Source organism: Pistacia vera, unplaced genomic scaffold, assembly GCF_008641045.1.
Source record: "Pistacia vera cultivar Batoury unplaced genomic scaffold, PisVer_v2 Contig65, whole genome shotgun sequence".
Taxonomy (NCBI): Eukaryota; Viridiplantae; Streptophyta; class Magnoliopsida; order Sapindales; family Anacardiaceae; genus Pistacia; species Pistacia vera.
The window spans coordinates 54,006-70,520 of record NW_022196501.1 but is presented as its reverse complement, the minus strand read 5'-3'; the positions used below and the strand labels follow the sequence as shown (position 1 = coordinate 70,520).

At 33.1% G+C, this 16,515-nt stretch overlaps 2 protein-coding genes across 2 annotated transcripts; one reads left to right on the top strand and one right to left on the bottom strand.

The window, feature by feature from the left end:
• LOC116111699 lies at positions 1 to 2,439 on the bottom strand. Its single transcript, XM_031397842.1, has 4 exons — positions 2,088 to 2,439; positions 1,733 to 2,007; positions 451 to 597; positions 1 to 306 (listed from the first exon to the last, which is right to left on the bottom strand). Exons 1-3 carry the CDS (start codon positions 2,380 to 2,382, stop codon positions 532 to 534), a joined length of 636 nt encoding a protein of 211 aa, XP_031253702.1. The 5' UTR covers positions 2,383 to 2,439; the 3' UTR covers positions 1 to 306; positions 451 to 531.
• A 5,854-nt stretch (positions 2,440 to 8,293) lies between these two features.
• On the top strand, positions 8,294 to 14,027 carry LOC116111764 (putative ABC1 protein At2g40090). Its single transcript, XM_031397905.1, has 12 exons — positions 8,294 to 8,523; positions 8,893 to 9,047; positions 9,227 to 9,352; positions 9,559 to 9,654; positions 9,797 to 9,897; positions 10,116 to 10,152; positions 11,169 to 11,387; positions 11,793 to 11,904; positions 12,596 to 12,687; positions 12,795 to 12,974; positions 13,218 to 13,331; positions 13,558 to 14,027. The coding sequence occupies exons 1-12, from the start codon at positions 8,340 to 8,342 to the stop codon at positions 13,756 to 13,758; spliced, it is 1,617 nt and encodes a 538-aa protein (XP_031253765.1). The 5' UTR covers positions 8,294 to 8,339; the 3' UTR covers positions 13,759 to 14,027.
• Positions 14,028 to 16,515: the final 2,488 nt, after the last annotated feature.

Here is a 16,515-nt window from a genome sequence, read left to right as displayed (position 1 = left end):
TCGTCCAAGCTTAAGATAATTTATCAGAATGATAGTATATGAATTTATGGTAAAATGGCAGCCATGGAAATCAAAGGTTGAACTCGTCAAAAAGGCCTTCGGCCAGTTTGTTTAATGCTCTATAACTCTGTACATGTTTAATTACAATGATGAAGGTTAATGTATCCCCTGCAACGTAGCTACTAATACACATAATCCACCACTTCTGCACAATGTAATTTCCCTGCATATAATTTTCTGTAGTTGTTTACTAATATTTAGCCGCCTGTTAACTTGTTCTTGATCCCAAGTTACCTTCAGATGAATCTGTATCAGGGAAACCATCACCAGAGATAAAGTTAGTATTTGACAGAGCGATTAAACAATTTCATGGTTGATGGTGAATAACTTCTAGACATGTTTAAAGAAACCCTTTTTTTAAAGCAAAAAGAAAGGGATCGAGAAGATTACCTGAAATTTGACTCTGGCTGTGATACGCCAAAAAGATTTATAATTATGTTGAAATTGCTTGTTCATATATACTTTAATTGATTAATTAACTCTTTCTTCCTTGAGAATCTTCTGATACCTTGGAAAACCATTCTTTGCAGCTGAAACCTGAGCACATGCCCCACACCACACATATATTATTATAATTTGTTCGTTTGATTTCTTCTGTCACAATGCAATATTATTAAATACAATAGGAGTTTGAATTCAATTGAGTAAAGATTTAGAGAAATGGGCAGCTGTGGAAAAACTTAATTTCGGTGAATCTGATCCCTTATTTGTTAAGGTTTCTAGAGGGATTGTACTAGAAGCAGATATATTCAGATACAGATAAGTCCCAACAATAAGCATAAACTCAAAGATCCTCCAAGTCATTTAATGGATGTAAAGCTAATTTGCCAATGCATAAGTTCATGAATCCAGCTTCAATTAAAACCTGAACCAGTTCTTTTTACTAGAACAGATGAATAAAGATTAGAGACCACCCCAGCTCATATTTGATGCTGAGGAATTATTTTTGTTAGCATTTGGAATGTGGAGAACAAACCCAGATGAGGAATTTGGTAATCAAGATTCTACAGAAACAAACAGAGAGAAAGGTAGGTAAAGTAAAGTTTAGATTCTGGGCATGCAGAGTTGCAAATGGCAGATAAGTGCCAAAATGGTCCAATATTATTATAAAATCCTACTTGCCCATCTCCACTCTCAGATTCTCTGCAATATAAAGATTTGATGTATAATTTTTGACAGGGAACTGAGTCAGCAACTACAGAACCATTAAACAAAATGATATGCACATTTTTTTGTTTCATGGCTAAGTGTTTTACATGTTTCAAGACCCACAAACTGGACTTTTCTACACAAATCTGCCCCAAATGAGATTGCTCTTGGTCATAGTTTCATACACGTAAATGATATCTAGAATCCCATTGATGCTTTCTTCAAGAAAATCAAATGATATAAATGTGTTTTAAAACGATTAAAATGAGGAAAAATAGGCAGACCAAGTCATATGTTACTGTTCTGACCTTCCAGAAGAATATTTAAAGTACAAAAATAAAAATTCAACCCTTCTATAGTTTGGTGGTGATTGATAGACTAATGAAATTTCCTAAGCCTTTCGTAAGTATAAGCCTCTGAGATGTGACAATTAACGGTCAAGATCGTCCTATGGCATAATTGTACGGCATCCAATATAACATAATTATTTAAAAATATATATATATTTGCTAAGAGGACTTACAGCTTCAATGTCAATTTTGTAAACCAGTAGTTTTCTTCTTTCTCTGCAACTTGTTCTGTAAGCCACCACGATATGGCCAATGGCTAAAACCAGTGAGCAGATGAATAAAGCCATTTCCATGGTTCTCACGTACCCACCTCGGTCGATGTTTGAAACACTGAACACAAAGGCGGCCTTTAATGAAACAAAAATTAACGACAACACTGAACATATCGTTGTAATCCCCAGATACGGCCCTCTCGAAAGCCGTGGCCCGTCACACAATCCATAAACACCTGAAGAACAAAGAACAAAACATAAGTAATTATGAAATTTCTCAGAATAAGGACGAAATTTTCCTTTTTCAATTACTTACAGATGATGACGGCGGATCGGATGATGGAGATGAGAGGTATGTCGATGAGAGAGTAGCGAAAATCGTAGTTAGTGAAGTGGGTGGAGAGGGTTTCGAGGGATAATGAAGAAGGAGAAAGAGAAGCTGAGAGAAGTGCGGAAGGGAGAAGAGTATCAGCAATAACGAGCAGAAGTGGCGCAGAAAAAAGCAACAAAGAAATCAACATGGTGATCAGGAAGAACACAGTCTTAACACCTCGCAAAACTCTTCTTGATTTCTCTTCTTTAGAGATCAAATACCTCAAGAAAAACCCCATATTATGTACAGAGATAGAAGAACAACAACAACAAAGTATCGATGAAGTCTATGTGGGAAAGTGGCGGAAGCCAATGAAGGAGGACTTAAAAAGGAGAGTATAGAGGGCGTAAAAGAGAAATATATATATATATATATATATATATATGTATGGTAAAATAATGGAAGGTGCAGGCCAAGGTGCGAGGTTTTGACTGGACTTGTATATTGGGCGAGAAGACAAAGACGTGGAAGGACCTTTTCCCACGCAGAAGCAACACGGTCAATTGAAAAAGCCTTTGTAGTACTATATTATCTCTCTTTTTACAAATGATTTATTATTATATAACTGCACAATTAACTGAAATACCTAAACCTTCTTGAGGAAGGAGAAAATTACCTAAACCTTCTTGAGGAAGGAGAAGAGACAACTAACGACATCTTTTTACTGCTATTTTAACCTAACATTAAATTTGGTTTAATCTTTTAAGTAATTTAAATTCTAGTATAATTTCGATAATATAGTATTAAAATACTAATAGATATCAACAATCACATTAGTTAGAATAAAATTATAATGCTAAATCTGTATTGATCATAAATTGTCATAATTAAATCAATATTTTGGTCTTGTTCTATGATAATAATTTGATTTTTATAGTACTAAATAGCAATTGCCGATCATAAATACCATGGAGCTTTCTCATGAACAATAAATTTGGTTTAACTCTAAAGTAACTAAAATATAATGCAATAGAAGAATTAGGGTTTTTATTGATTAATATAATTAATTAATATGTTGCTAATACAATTCAAAAATTTATTATAAATTTCTGGCAAAAAATAAATTGGTTTAACCCTTAGAATTATGACATAATATAATAATAACATACAAGACTTTATTGATTAATAAATATAATTAATACAATGCTTACACATTAGCAGAGAAAACCATATATGTTAGTAATGTGTTCTAAAAATTGGATTAGACCAACTATTCTCACTGTGAACTGGACATATAACCGATTTAATAACACTGTGAAACCTTTTTTTTCTTTTGAACCGAATTGACTCGAGATACACTGACTTAAACAATGGCGACTCACGATTGAACCGACAGTTTGTTAACCTCTTGACTGGGTCAACGTCCGATCCGAGTTTCAAAACATTCATTAGCATAAAGCTTTCTTCTCACAAATTTGAATTGCCAATTGTCTAAACCTACTACCATGTTTGTCTCTTTATTATTTGCACTCTCAAAGTAACTATATAAGGCCTTTCTTTAATTTCTTTTTATGTGAAATCATAGTCGAAAGATCCCTGGTTGAGTGGTTGTTGCTACAGATAATATAATTTAAAACAAACATTATAATCTACACAATAATAAAACATATCGACTGGTTACAATGAAAGACAGACTATAGCTTGCTAAATCGATAGGAATTATGACACATAAACTTTGTTTTTATTTATTTATGAATAATTTGACACTTGTCAAGATTAATTTTAATCAGTGTTAGTTGGAAGATTAACTACCAAATCAATTTCCAGTAAAAGACATAAATTAAATATTGATATGTTACCTAACTTTATTTTTATTTAATTTATTCACTTAATTAAATATACATCTCATCAATCGGGCGGGCATGGTGGAACCAACCGTTGGGATCATGTGATCACATGCAAAATTTTGTCCTTAAGAATCTTTAGAGATTTAATTTTGGTTAATTTTTTCAATTTTAAATTCTTTTTTTTATTATAAACCATAATTTCAGAATTTGATTCTCTATATCAATCAACATTCAAAACTTTATTGTTCAAATTTGTCATGTACCAAATTTAATCAATCATATAATATCAAATGGTCTTACCACATAGATTAATTAGAAAAAAGCTGCCATGTTTATTATTTTAGAGGAATACTATTCTCACCAATATGTTTATTTTAATATATATACTTAATTACCAAACTTTAATGGGAAAATAATTAGTTTGAAGTATCAAATATTTGAGGAGGAAATTTTGAAGGACAAACATTGACTGATAACTAATTTGCGATGTAATTTATTGAATTTGAATTTGAATCAATATTGAAAGCTACCTAAAAGCCAAAACTCAATATATATATATAGCCTCCATAGTCCATATGCATATTTACCGTCACTATTTTTTAGGTATTTTTTGACCTGTAATATGGTAATTGGTAAGGTTCAACGTTCATAAATTAATATTAAAGTGAAGAAAAAGTCTATAATACATACTTCATTATGTTTCAATTCCATTTATTAATTGAAAGCAACTCATATCCTATAAATCACTTCACAAATTAATGAATTGTTTAAAAAAAAAAAAAAAAAAACAGTTTCCAAAATTCAATCCTAATAAATATAATAAATAATTTAAACCCATGTCATCGCTTTAGACAAAAACCAACAATATGATAATTAAAAAGAATAGTGAAAAGGAGAAGAACGTAAACATCTAAAGAACCATTTGGCTTGTACCCGGATGACAAGATCTTAGTTACTCAGAGATTTTGTGTTCAAGAATCCCACCAAGGCTTGTGGATGTTTATTGTTTAATAGAGTCTTAAGATTAATTAAGGTGCGTATAAATTAACCCAAACGTCTTGATTATCAAAAATAAAAAATAAACATGAACATCCAAAATGTATTAAGTAAACCATGAAATTAATAATGTGATATTATCTCATAATTATTTTTTTATTTCCTAGTGGAGTAGCTAAGCGGCCATTTAAAAAAAAAATATAGTCAAACCAAATAAAGAGGAGGAATTCTATTGGAGATATTTTCCTTCTTGACGACGTAGTTGATAAATATAAACATGTGGCCCTATTGGCCATACGTGTTCTCGAAGCCGCCTTTGGCCGGAAAAAAATTGTTCTTGTCACACTCATAAACTGTGCTAACCTCTCAAATTCTAGAAATTATTCCAATATAATATATCATTACTGACGCATTAACAATGGAATTTATTGAAATTATTTTTATTATTTTATAGGAAAAGATACCCATATTTCTCCATGTCCCGATTGTATTTTGTTGAAAATATTTTAAAAAAATTATGGGTCTTGAATTTGATTTTGTTAATCTAATTAAAGCAAAGTCAAAACACAACATTGATATCTAAGTGGAAGGCCGTGACAATAGGTTGTTACGGTAATCTCTCTCGAATATTAGTTGAGGTATGTGTAAGTTGGTTCGGATGTATTAATTAAAAAAAAAAAAAAAAGTCAAAACATGCTAAAACATATTGTTTGGAAGGATAGATTTCACACTCTCAAATACAAATTTCGAGTGTAAAACATGATCGGATAAAGTAAAATGAGGGATAGTACTCTATTCTCTTAATTGTTAAGTTATGAATTTGGCTTATAGAACACATTTTAATAATGCAAAGTCTTATATTATTCACTGATTTGGCATTATAACACGGTGAAGTAACCATATAAATTTAATAATTCAATAAGCCCAAAAAATAAATTGTCAATATCTTGTGTTGTATAATATGTGACGATTCAAGAAACCAAACAACGTGGCAGTTAGCCATATTCTGATGTACAAAAATACGAGAAAATAAAGACAGGGTTACAATATATTGATGATGCTTCTCATTAAGCTATTCAATTTATAGTTCGCCACGCAATGGGTTTAATCGAAACAAAAACAGAAAACAAAAACAAAAGTGGTTTTTTCCTTCAAGAAAATGAAACATGTGGAGGCCCCTAAAACGTATTGGTGAAGCGGAAGTACACGCGGGCTACACGCGGAGAATAAAGAGAATTAGAATGCGAAAGATTTTATTTGTTTTTAATATTTGAGAATTGAGAATGCAAACAAGAGTGGATGGATGGCATGAGATAAAACTTTGCTTTAATTTATTTATTAATGGATATAAAGGCATGGATGGGGGAGGGTTTTTATTTTATTTTTTATTTTTAATGATATTGTCCATGTCATGGAGGATGTGACAAATGTTGTGATGTTGGAAGTGAGATACTTTTCTATATATTCTATGGTTTTTATTTAATTATATGGTTCAATCAATTTATATATATAAAGTGAATGAATCATATAATTTCTTTAATCTTCATTTGAATCATATAATTATAGCAAAAGATTCCGAACGTATCATAATAAATAATTTCTTTCGTTCTTTGGAAGATTATCAAGTTTCAACTCTCAAGCATTAAAGTGGTTTTAAAAAATTATTAAATACCCTTTTTGTAAAAGTATTTTAATAGTTTCTTAAAATCATTTGACAATTAAGACATTGCAATTGCTCTATATTACAATCATATACGTTTATAATATGCGTATGATGTAGTATTCTACTAACTACTAGCTAGTATATAATCTTATGAGAATAGAGTACAGAGTTGACATCATGACCGGAAGATATGCAAAAAAAAAAAAAAATGCTCCAAGGGATAACCATATGATTTTGTTTGTTTTTTGGGTTTGAAAAACTGTAAAATTTAAAGAATGAGAATACTACGATATGTTGGGAATCTTTTAGGATAATTATCTATGATTAAAACGTAACTTAATGCCTAAAAAATTGATCTAATGACCTTCACAAAAAGTGTTATAATCAACCAGTAAACACAAACTAACCACCAAATCAAACAATCACAAAGATTCACACTAATCACATCAACAAAGAACACAAGATATATCGTGGTTCACTTATCCAAATTGGATAAGTTACGTCTACGTTGAGCTCCGGAAATGGGAGAGCTCGCTGCACTAATTATTTGTAAAGATCCAATCAAATGATTACAAGCCTATCAATCTCTCTTTGTTACAAGAAACCCACACCGTAACTTCTCCTAGAGACGCTCACCTGGAATCCCCAAGAACAAGAGCAAATCAACCCTCTTGATTGATTACTAAACCACCCAATCAACCCAAGTTACGAGAGTTTCTAAACTGAACCAAACAGCTCAAAACAGAGAAGAAAAACGCGTAAAAGAGTAAACTGTAAAGCAGAAGAAAATAGCAGCAAAAATTCATTCGTTGACTGTGCATCTCTCTCCTTTTATATTGTTGACTCATCTATGATTTTCAGCCATCAGATTTGGAAGAAATCAATGATCAAGATTTGTTTCAGCCAAATGTCAAACGCTGCGTTTCATTAAAGTGTAGAGAGGCCTTATTTCAGTCTTCACTTCAACAAAAAGGTTATGCCCCTTTTATTTATATTAAAGATATGTTTAGTCATGTTTATACGAAAATGATAATTTTAAAGTAAAAGAATTTTCCATACAAGTGTTATGATGCTAAATATTGTTTTATTCTTAATCTCAACATTGGAAGATCCCTAATAATATGGCATTAGCCCATGTGGAAACATTAATTAAGATGATAATGTAAGATCAAATAATTTAGTCCAATATAGGTGAGATTATTGTGGACTTGTTTTTATTTTAATCTTTGTCAAGGTTTCAATTATAGAGTTTCCTTTAACATGATGCACATGAGTCATGTGTTTCTTCTATATATCATGCTTCATTTGAACTCTAGAGTTTTGAATTACTTGATTTCTCACTCGTGTTGTTGTTTTGAATTTTTGACATTTCTGGGTTACTCTTCTACCCTCTAAATTTTACGTTTATTCAACATAAATATCTATTATTTAAATCTACATTAAAATATCAAAAACACCCTAAAGTATTACAAATTATCATTTACCTTCCTTTTTCTCTATTCATGAGCATAATTTGAATTTTGAACAATATAGTTCACACCTACCAAGACGCAGGAAGGCCCGAATATCTCGAATCCACGAAAGCAATCATGTTAATTTACGCGGGCCGGCTCAGCCCAGCCTAGCCCAGCCCAATATCAATACCCAAAAGACGTTCAAAAGTTCGGCATCGCAATCTACAATTTGCCTTAATACTACTTAAATGGCGTTACTTTCGCTCGCTGTTCTGTACTGTTAATCGGTTAAAAAATGGCCACGCGATCCCTGTGGCGCACTCGAACCAAGCTCGCTGTAGCAGCCACAGCTTTATGCGGCGGCTGGGCTGCCGCCACTGTATCCACCTCAGATGATCCAGCGACGGCACTCAAGCTCTGCACAGCCGTTCCTCTCCGCCTCGTCAGGGACTCCATTACCGCTGCCTCCATTGCTTTCGGTACCTATTCGTTTGAATTTGAACGACTCTTGTATTATTGTCTGTTATAGTCCTTGACGTCTGCAATTCATTTTTTAAATAAGAAAAAGTTTAATAACTTAAATCAATTTTTTTGTATTCTATTTTTGGACTGCATTTATATTCAATATAATACTTATTGAATTAAATTAGTTGTACATATAACTAAATTTTGAAAGCTTTGTTGCTTTTAATTTATTTGCCTACTGTAAGATGTAAGATGTTGAATGTTAGTAGTACATTGTAAAATTTCATTTGTAGGGGAAGGGACCGTAATGTCTTCTCATGTTTGCTTTCCTGTATGCCATGGATTTCGAGTTATAATTTGTTTTTTATATGAATTTTCACTAGATTATGAGTATTCTCTGTTTGGACTTCCGGAAGGAAGTAGTGAGAGAGCACAGGTCAAGCATGAAGTTCACCTCAGGTCCGCACGTAAGCTTCAAGAATTATGTTTCAGAAATGGAGGAATATATATCAAGCTTGGTCAACACATTGGGCAGTTGGTATGCTCTCAATCTGCTTGCTCATGTGTTTATGATTAAAAATTGAACTTGAACTCCGTTTCTCATGTTAACTTTAGAATCAGTTTCTCTGGATTTGATTAGCAATGGCTTGATCTGATTAATCTTCTTCCGTTGAGAGTATACATTGACAATACTTTTACTTTTTCTTAACCAAACAGGATTACTTGGTACCTCAAGAGTATGTCCAGATAATGAGGGAATCTATGTTGAATAAATGTCCAGTTTCGTCATATGATCAAGTGTGTGAAGTTTTCAAGAAAGAGCTTGGAGAAACACCTGATCAAGTATGTACTATTTACTTGATCTTTACTCACCTTCTTGCAACTCCTTCATCTTACATTTGCATACAAACAGGTCAAGGAATTATTTTCAAGTGATAATGGTGCTAATGATATTTATGCACAAATTCTCATGTTGAGTTTTCTTGGTCATATTGTTGTTCCCAATGGAGACATGCGCTTGCTGATGTTTTAGTCTATCTTATGTGCAGGTTTTTGAAGAATTTGATCCTGTTCCTATAGCAAGTGCCTCCCTTGCACAAGTTCATGTAGCTCGTACGCATGATGGCCAAAAAGTTGCTGTTAAGGTTTTATTCACTGTTACTTTTACCCCAAATTTCATTTTGTTTGCTGAGCAGAGTCCAAGTTTCCATGCAAATTATGCACAGATATAGGATTAGAATGTTTCTTAATTTCTTTCTATGTCAAAATTATTTCCCCAATATTCAGGTTCAGCACACTCACATGACCGATACTGCGGCTGCAGATCATGCCACTGTGGAGCTGATTGTGAATACCCTTCATAAGTTTTTTCCTTCTTTTGACTATAGGTGTGTTTCTGTAAGTTTCATGTGCTTGTTAATTATCTCTCCATCTTCCATGCATTGATAAAGCATTTATTTGCACGAAAGATTACTAAAATATGTGGATGCTCCTTCATTTCTAGTATATACCTGGATGGGTCACTCTGTATGCATCTATTAAAATGTTTTTTACATTTTCTGAAACTTCTAGTGTTAATTGATATTTTCTTGACTTACATATGCAGATGGTTGCTTGATGAAATGCGTGAAAGTTTGCCCAAGGTCAACTACTTTAATAAGCTCTTTCATTTTAAATATTTGCCTCATGATTCATGCATGTCATATGTTAATTGTGAAATCTACTATGATAACTTCTTGAAATTATAAATGGAATAATTTTTTTGTAATATAATGCTTATGACATATGCTTTGTTTCGATGTTTGCTACTGCTTGAACGTCTTTATAGTTCTATAATATGGGATCTAGGCAGCAAACCAAAATCTAATTGCTTATTGCAAATACTGTTGCTATGTAATTGAACTTCTATAGACTTGTTAGAAATGAAATTCCTTTAGGTTTCTATTTTCAATTATTTGAAATCATGACATAAATTTTATAGTTGAGGATTTTTTTAACTTTTAAGCTTCCGCTCCAACATTTTCAAACTAAACTATTTTGGGAAGTTAAACCATGTTTCCAGTCATGGACACACATAGCAACCTTGAGGCTCTGTACTATTTGCTTCATACGTATGAGTTTTTCTTCAACTAGTGTTTGATGTGTAAAGTATGTGGATATTAAGAAACTTTGTAGAACAGAAAGATAGTCAGTGGGTTTTCTTGTTCAATTTGATGCTATATTACTGTATGAGAGTAAAAAAAGAAAAATGGTGTAATAATGTCCCATGTAACTTTTCTGCACATACATTGTCAAAATTTTCTAAATGATAGTGAGAGATGTTTGTTTAATAAAGCAATCCTGATGCTATCACTTGGAAAAGCAGCCTGTTAGCCAGGGGGAGATTGTATGATATATATGTATATTTCCATGTAGTCGTTGTCAATGGCCTCTTGAACTAGATGTTCTGTATTTCAACTCAATTTATAAATCATATATTACATTTAACTCTTATTTTTCTTATATGTTTTCTGATTCATTGCCTTTTGTGAGATGAGGAACCTGTAGTGGTGGTGGATTTTTTCTCTTGTAATTCTAATTTGTGTTCTCTTAATTTTATGAAATGTTTTGTCATCCAAAGCAGTGTAACATGTGTTTGTCTTTTACTTTTGGCTATCAGGAACTAGATTTTTTGCTTGAAGCCAAGAATAGTGAAAAGGTTATGGAGAATTTTCGGAAGCTATCTCCTTATATTGCAAATTATATATATTCACCAAGGGTGCATTGGAATTTAAGTACTTCAAAGTTGTTGACCATGGAATTTATGGATGGTGCACAAGTGAATGATGTGAAGACCATTCGAAAACTTGGTATTCAACCCCATGAAGTTGCCAGATTAGTAAGTTTATAGCTTTGATAATACATGCACATTTTCTGTTTGTTTAGAATATCGTTGGTAATAAGCTGGCATGTCTTACCTTTAGGATGACTAATTTTGCATTACAAGAGATCCCATTGATTGCAAGTGAGTGACTCTTGTCAATTTTTAATTGACTGCGTTTCTTTTATTTTCTTTTTCTTTTTCTTTTTTCCTTTCATGATTTGCTAGTATACTTTTTTATTCTAATTGATTTCTTGTTTTCTATAAAATTGTGTTTTTCTTCTAAAACAATGGCTTACCTTTGAAGAAAAACATAGTTTTAAGTGGAAAAGGAACTATTTATCTTTTATGTGAAGATTATAATCCTTTTTGATGTCGAAAAGGGGGAAATGATTTTGATGCTTTTAATCTTATGCCGTACAGGTTAGTCAAGCTTTTGCTGAGATGATATTTAAGCATGGTTTTGTGCATTGTGACCCACATGCTGCTAACTTGCTTGTTCGCCCATTGCCATCTGGCAGAAAGAGTATATTAGGTGATGATTTTCACTGTTAAAATCGTTATATGAGCAACTTTTTAATAACTTCTGCAACTGACCTGATATTCTTCTTGGTTGTGTTGGAGTACAGATAGTACTGAATCTTCTTCTGTCTATCATTCTGTCAGCACATTGTACATATCTATATGAACATACATGTGTGTTTGTGGATTCTAATGATGACAACAAGAAAACTGCTGTGATGTTTGTTTTATAAACGCCATCTTACTCCAAGATTTTAATACATTAATACTACTGAAAATGTTTAAAGCTGCTCAAGTAAAATTTAATTGTTGTCAATAAAGAGATATTTAGTCTTGACCATTAGGGGGCTTAATCATAAGCCTCAGAATATATGATTACCCAGTGAAGTCGTAAGGTCTTACTCTTTAGTCTGATATATTGTTATATGCTTAGTTGTGTCACTTTTTTTTTGTTGTGTGGAAAGTGAAACTACCTGTTTTACGCCATTATGATTGATATATAATTTAATGTTGAAATTCCTTACATATATGCAATTTTAATGCATAGGCATGTAAATGCAATCAGTTGGACCATTGAATCCATGCCCATAACCTGGATCTATGTAATTGCTTTATCATGTGCATTTTACTTGGTGCGTAATTTGGTGCCACAATAGTTGCGTGTGTATATATTACAAATTCTTATTTTCCTTTCTTGAATGTAGGTAAGAAAGAACCACAATTGGTACTTCTTGACCATGGTCTATACAAGGAACTGGACTTCTCTACTAGATTTAACTATGCTGCTCTTTGGAAGGTGCCATTGTTTTCCTTGAGTTTTTGTTTTCTCCATCTTTTATGCACCTAGGTTTTCTATTATGACCAACTTACTTTTATCTTTTTTCTGGTTCACATTCTTTGCAGGGATTGATATTTGCTGATGCTAATGCAATAAAGGAAAATAGTGTCAAATTGGGTGCTGGTGAGGATCTTTATGCACTATTTGCAGGGATTCTAACTATGAGGCCCTGGAATAGGGTCATCGATCCTGCTGTTGACCATTTGGTCATACAAGGCACTGAAGGCGATCGATCTGAATTACAGGTGATATTCTATTGAAGAATATTGCTTTGTCAAAATTTACTATGTTTATTTCGACTCACATGGTCCGTGCTGACATTGCTGATATAACTTTCTAGAAGGGGTGAACTTGTATTCCCCCCTTCCTCCCTTTGGTTTCTGTTAAAATTACTGTCATGAGAAAAAGAAAAACACTTCTTGCTATGGGTGGACATGATGATTTGTGAAAAGGGTGATTCTTACAAATTGCGTGACAATTCTTTGCAGATGTATGCATCAGAGTATTTTCCTCAGATCTCAGAGCTTCTAAGGAGACTGCCACGTGTAATTCTGTTAATGCTGAAGACAAATGACTGTTTACGAGCTGTTAATAATTCTCTGGTATTGCACATTGTTCCACCTCTTTGTTTCTCGTTTTCTATTGCTTTGCATGACTTGATTTTTGGCTTTTATCTTTCCTGTATTAATATTGTCGTGATTTATGTAGTTAGTGGGGGATAAATAGTTTTCTCACCTCCACTTGGGCAGTTTTCTTTACAAATTATTTTGTTTTTGATAACTAGTAATAGAATCTACCACTCCCCTGGTCGAAATGTTCTTTTGACAGGTTCAGGGATCTTCTCCTGAGACATTCTTGATCATCGGAAAAGTTTCTTCAAAGGCAGTCATTGAGGCAAAGATGTCGCAGAATAAATCCTTCTTAAACTATTTCAGTATCTGGTTGGAGGAGATATACTTGGAAGCTCGACTTTTCAGTATACAGATATTCATGTGGCTTTTACAGTTCCGGAAAGCTCTTTCTTTGTGAAGTTAACAATCACATATACTCTGTTTCAGTTACTAATTCTCATATTCATTGCCTCCGTGGTTGAGATCTTTCCATCAACGTGCAGGTTTCAAGCTCGGATTGCTACATTTATTCTTTATTTAAAAAAAGAAAACTGATAAAATTATTTTTTCATATACACATGATACCTTCCCATGTTCCTGGGTGGTTGATTAATGTTGTTAAACGTCATTCAAAAATATTACTGAATAATAAACTGAAAGAAATAAAGTGTTTCTTGAGGTATTATTTGAATTATACACAGAATTTTGAAATCTCTTAGTTTTGGCTGTAGTATTCTATGCGGAATGTGCGGCCGGTTTTGCTCCTGAAGTACGGGATTGGACATAAGTTTGGTAGTTGGTTTGAATACTACTATTGTAGGCCACGCTCACTTGTGTCAGTTGCAGACATAAATTGATTGAAAGCTGCAACATTGTTGGTTTATTGAAGAGGGTGACAAGACAACTCAGAGACTTCATCACCAAACACATTAACCCGACACAAGCAATTAGAAACAAAATTGAAGTAAGAGAGACGGGCAAATCTTTCTATTAATTACATCTCTACAAATGAATTAGAGATATCAATTATTATAAGTTGAATCGTCACTGATGGAAGATAATTGAGCTATTTAATGGTGTTAATGTACTCTTGGAAGCATTTTGTCGCTTATTAAGTCTGGAGGTGAGCATGGATAAAACGTAGAATCGAAATTAGAACCAATGCTAGAAGAGTTTGGGTCTGGTTCTAGAAAATTAAGATCGAAAATTCTTGGGTCTCATTTCGGTTTCTACAATGCTAGAACCGAGAATCGAAACCAAAATTGAGGTCTGGGTACCCGGGTGAGAACCATAACTAAATTATAATTTTTGTAAACTATTGGGGGTATATTATAATTTTTAGGGGTGTCTTTGTCATTTTTCAGAAAGTAGGGGTAATAAAATTTACGTGGATACTCAGAACTAGAATCGAAAAATATGTTTCAGGTTCCAGTTCCAAGTTTCTAGGGACCGAAATTGACCGGTTCTGCTTTCTTCAAAAAATGCAAGGTATCCGAAACCGATCACCCCTCATTATGCCATTTCTCGTCTCTAGATGCCCAAGTATCCACTATAAGCCTTTCCTTGTTTGAACATCGTCCTTCACTTTACTTTAAAGCTATGCCATCTGATTAAGATGCTGCTAAATAGAAGAATCTTCTCAACGTCCACGAATGATAAACCATCGATCAAACTGCCAAATCTGAAAAATTAGGTGCTAATATGCTATCATATTCATATAGTTTTGTATAGGCTATTTATCATGGTTATTAGTATCTTATGATATGCGATACATATCCTATGATACAATTCGATAGAGGTTGCCAACGATATGTATCAGAGAGTATATCCTAAACCTTTCGATATGTATCATACGATACGATATGTATCAGTTCATATCTTTAAAAATATCGATACGACCTTATTAATTTGGGCTGAAGGCCAAAAAATTTTTTTGGGTCGGATCTGGGTCACCTAACTCGATTTACTAAAACCTGCTCAAATTTACCAATTTTGTATGGAGAAAGTGAAAAGGGAGATGTGTTGCCCATTTTACATGATAATAATAACATAAGTAGATATATAAATATTGACATTAATCTTAGAAATAATATGAATGGTTGAGAGAAAATAATATAGATTTTTAATTTTATGATTAATTTTGATTATATAATACTATAATTTAAAACTAACAATATTACAAAATTCATTAATTAATTGAGGCTGATATTAACTTTTAAAATTTTTGTATTATTTAAAAAAAAAGTGTATTATATTATATGATACAATAAATGATATACTGTTCAAAAAATTTGATAATATTTGTTCCTTTGAAAATATCAAAATTGATTTAACTATCTAGATTTAAATTTATTAATAAGGGAGAACGACTTACACATACCCAAGATTTATCGTAACGACAAGTTGGTATCCAAAAAGTTTTGAAATGACAAATAGGTACTTTTCGTCATGTTCTGTTAGCGATTTCTGTTTATTACTGTTTATTAATAGTGAAAAGACTAAAATGCCCTTAAAAGTTTGAATTTTAGTTTTTTATAAATTTAAAAATTTCAAAAAACCCCCTAAGTTTACAAATTTCACTAAATACCCCAATATATAAAAATTTTATAAAATAACAAAAACACCCCCCACCCGCAAGTGCCAGATTCCCACCACCACCGCGGATGGCGGAAAGTTGTGTTACGACACAGACCGTTGGATTGTGTTGTAACGCGTCGATCGGCCTTTTCTGGCCAGATCCGTGGCTGATCTGGCGGCGGAAGGCCAGATCTACGGCTAGATCTGGCCGCGACGCCGCAAAACTCCATCTGCGGCGTCGAAGGCCAGATCTGGCAGTAGATCTGCCACGGATCTGGCCGGAAAAGGCCAGATTTGGCTGCTGGTTCGACGGCCAGATCTTGCCTTTTCCGGCCAGATCCGTGGCGATCGGCACGTTACGACATAGATCCGACGGATCTGTGTCGTAATGCAGTTTTCTGACCAGATTCCGGCGATGGTGGCCGGAATCTGGCACTGGGGGGTGGGGGGTTTTTGTCATTTAGCAAACTTTTTATATATGGGGTGTTTAATTACATTAGCAAACCTAGGGGGTTTTTAGAAATTTTTAAATTTATAAAAAACAAAAATTGAAACTTTGAAGGGCATTTTAGTCTTTTCACATTAATAAACAAAAATC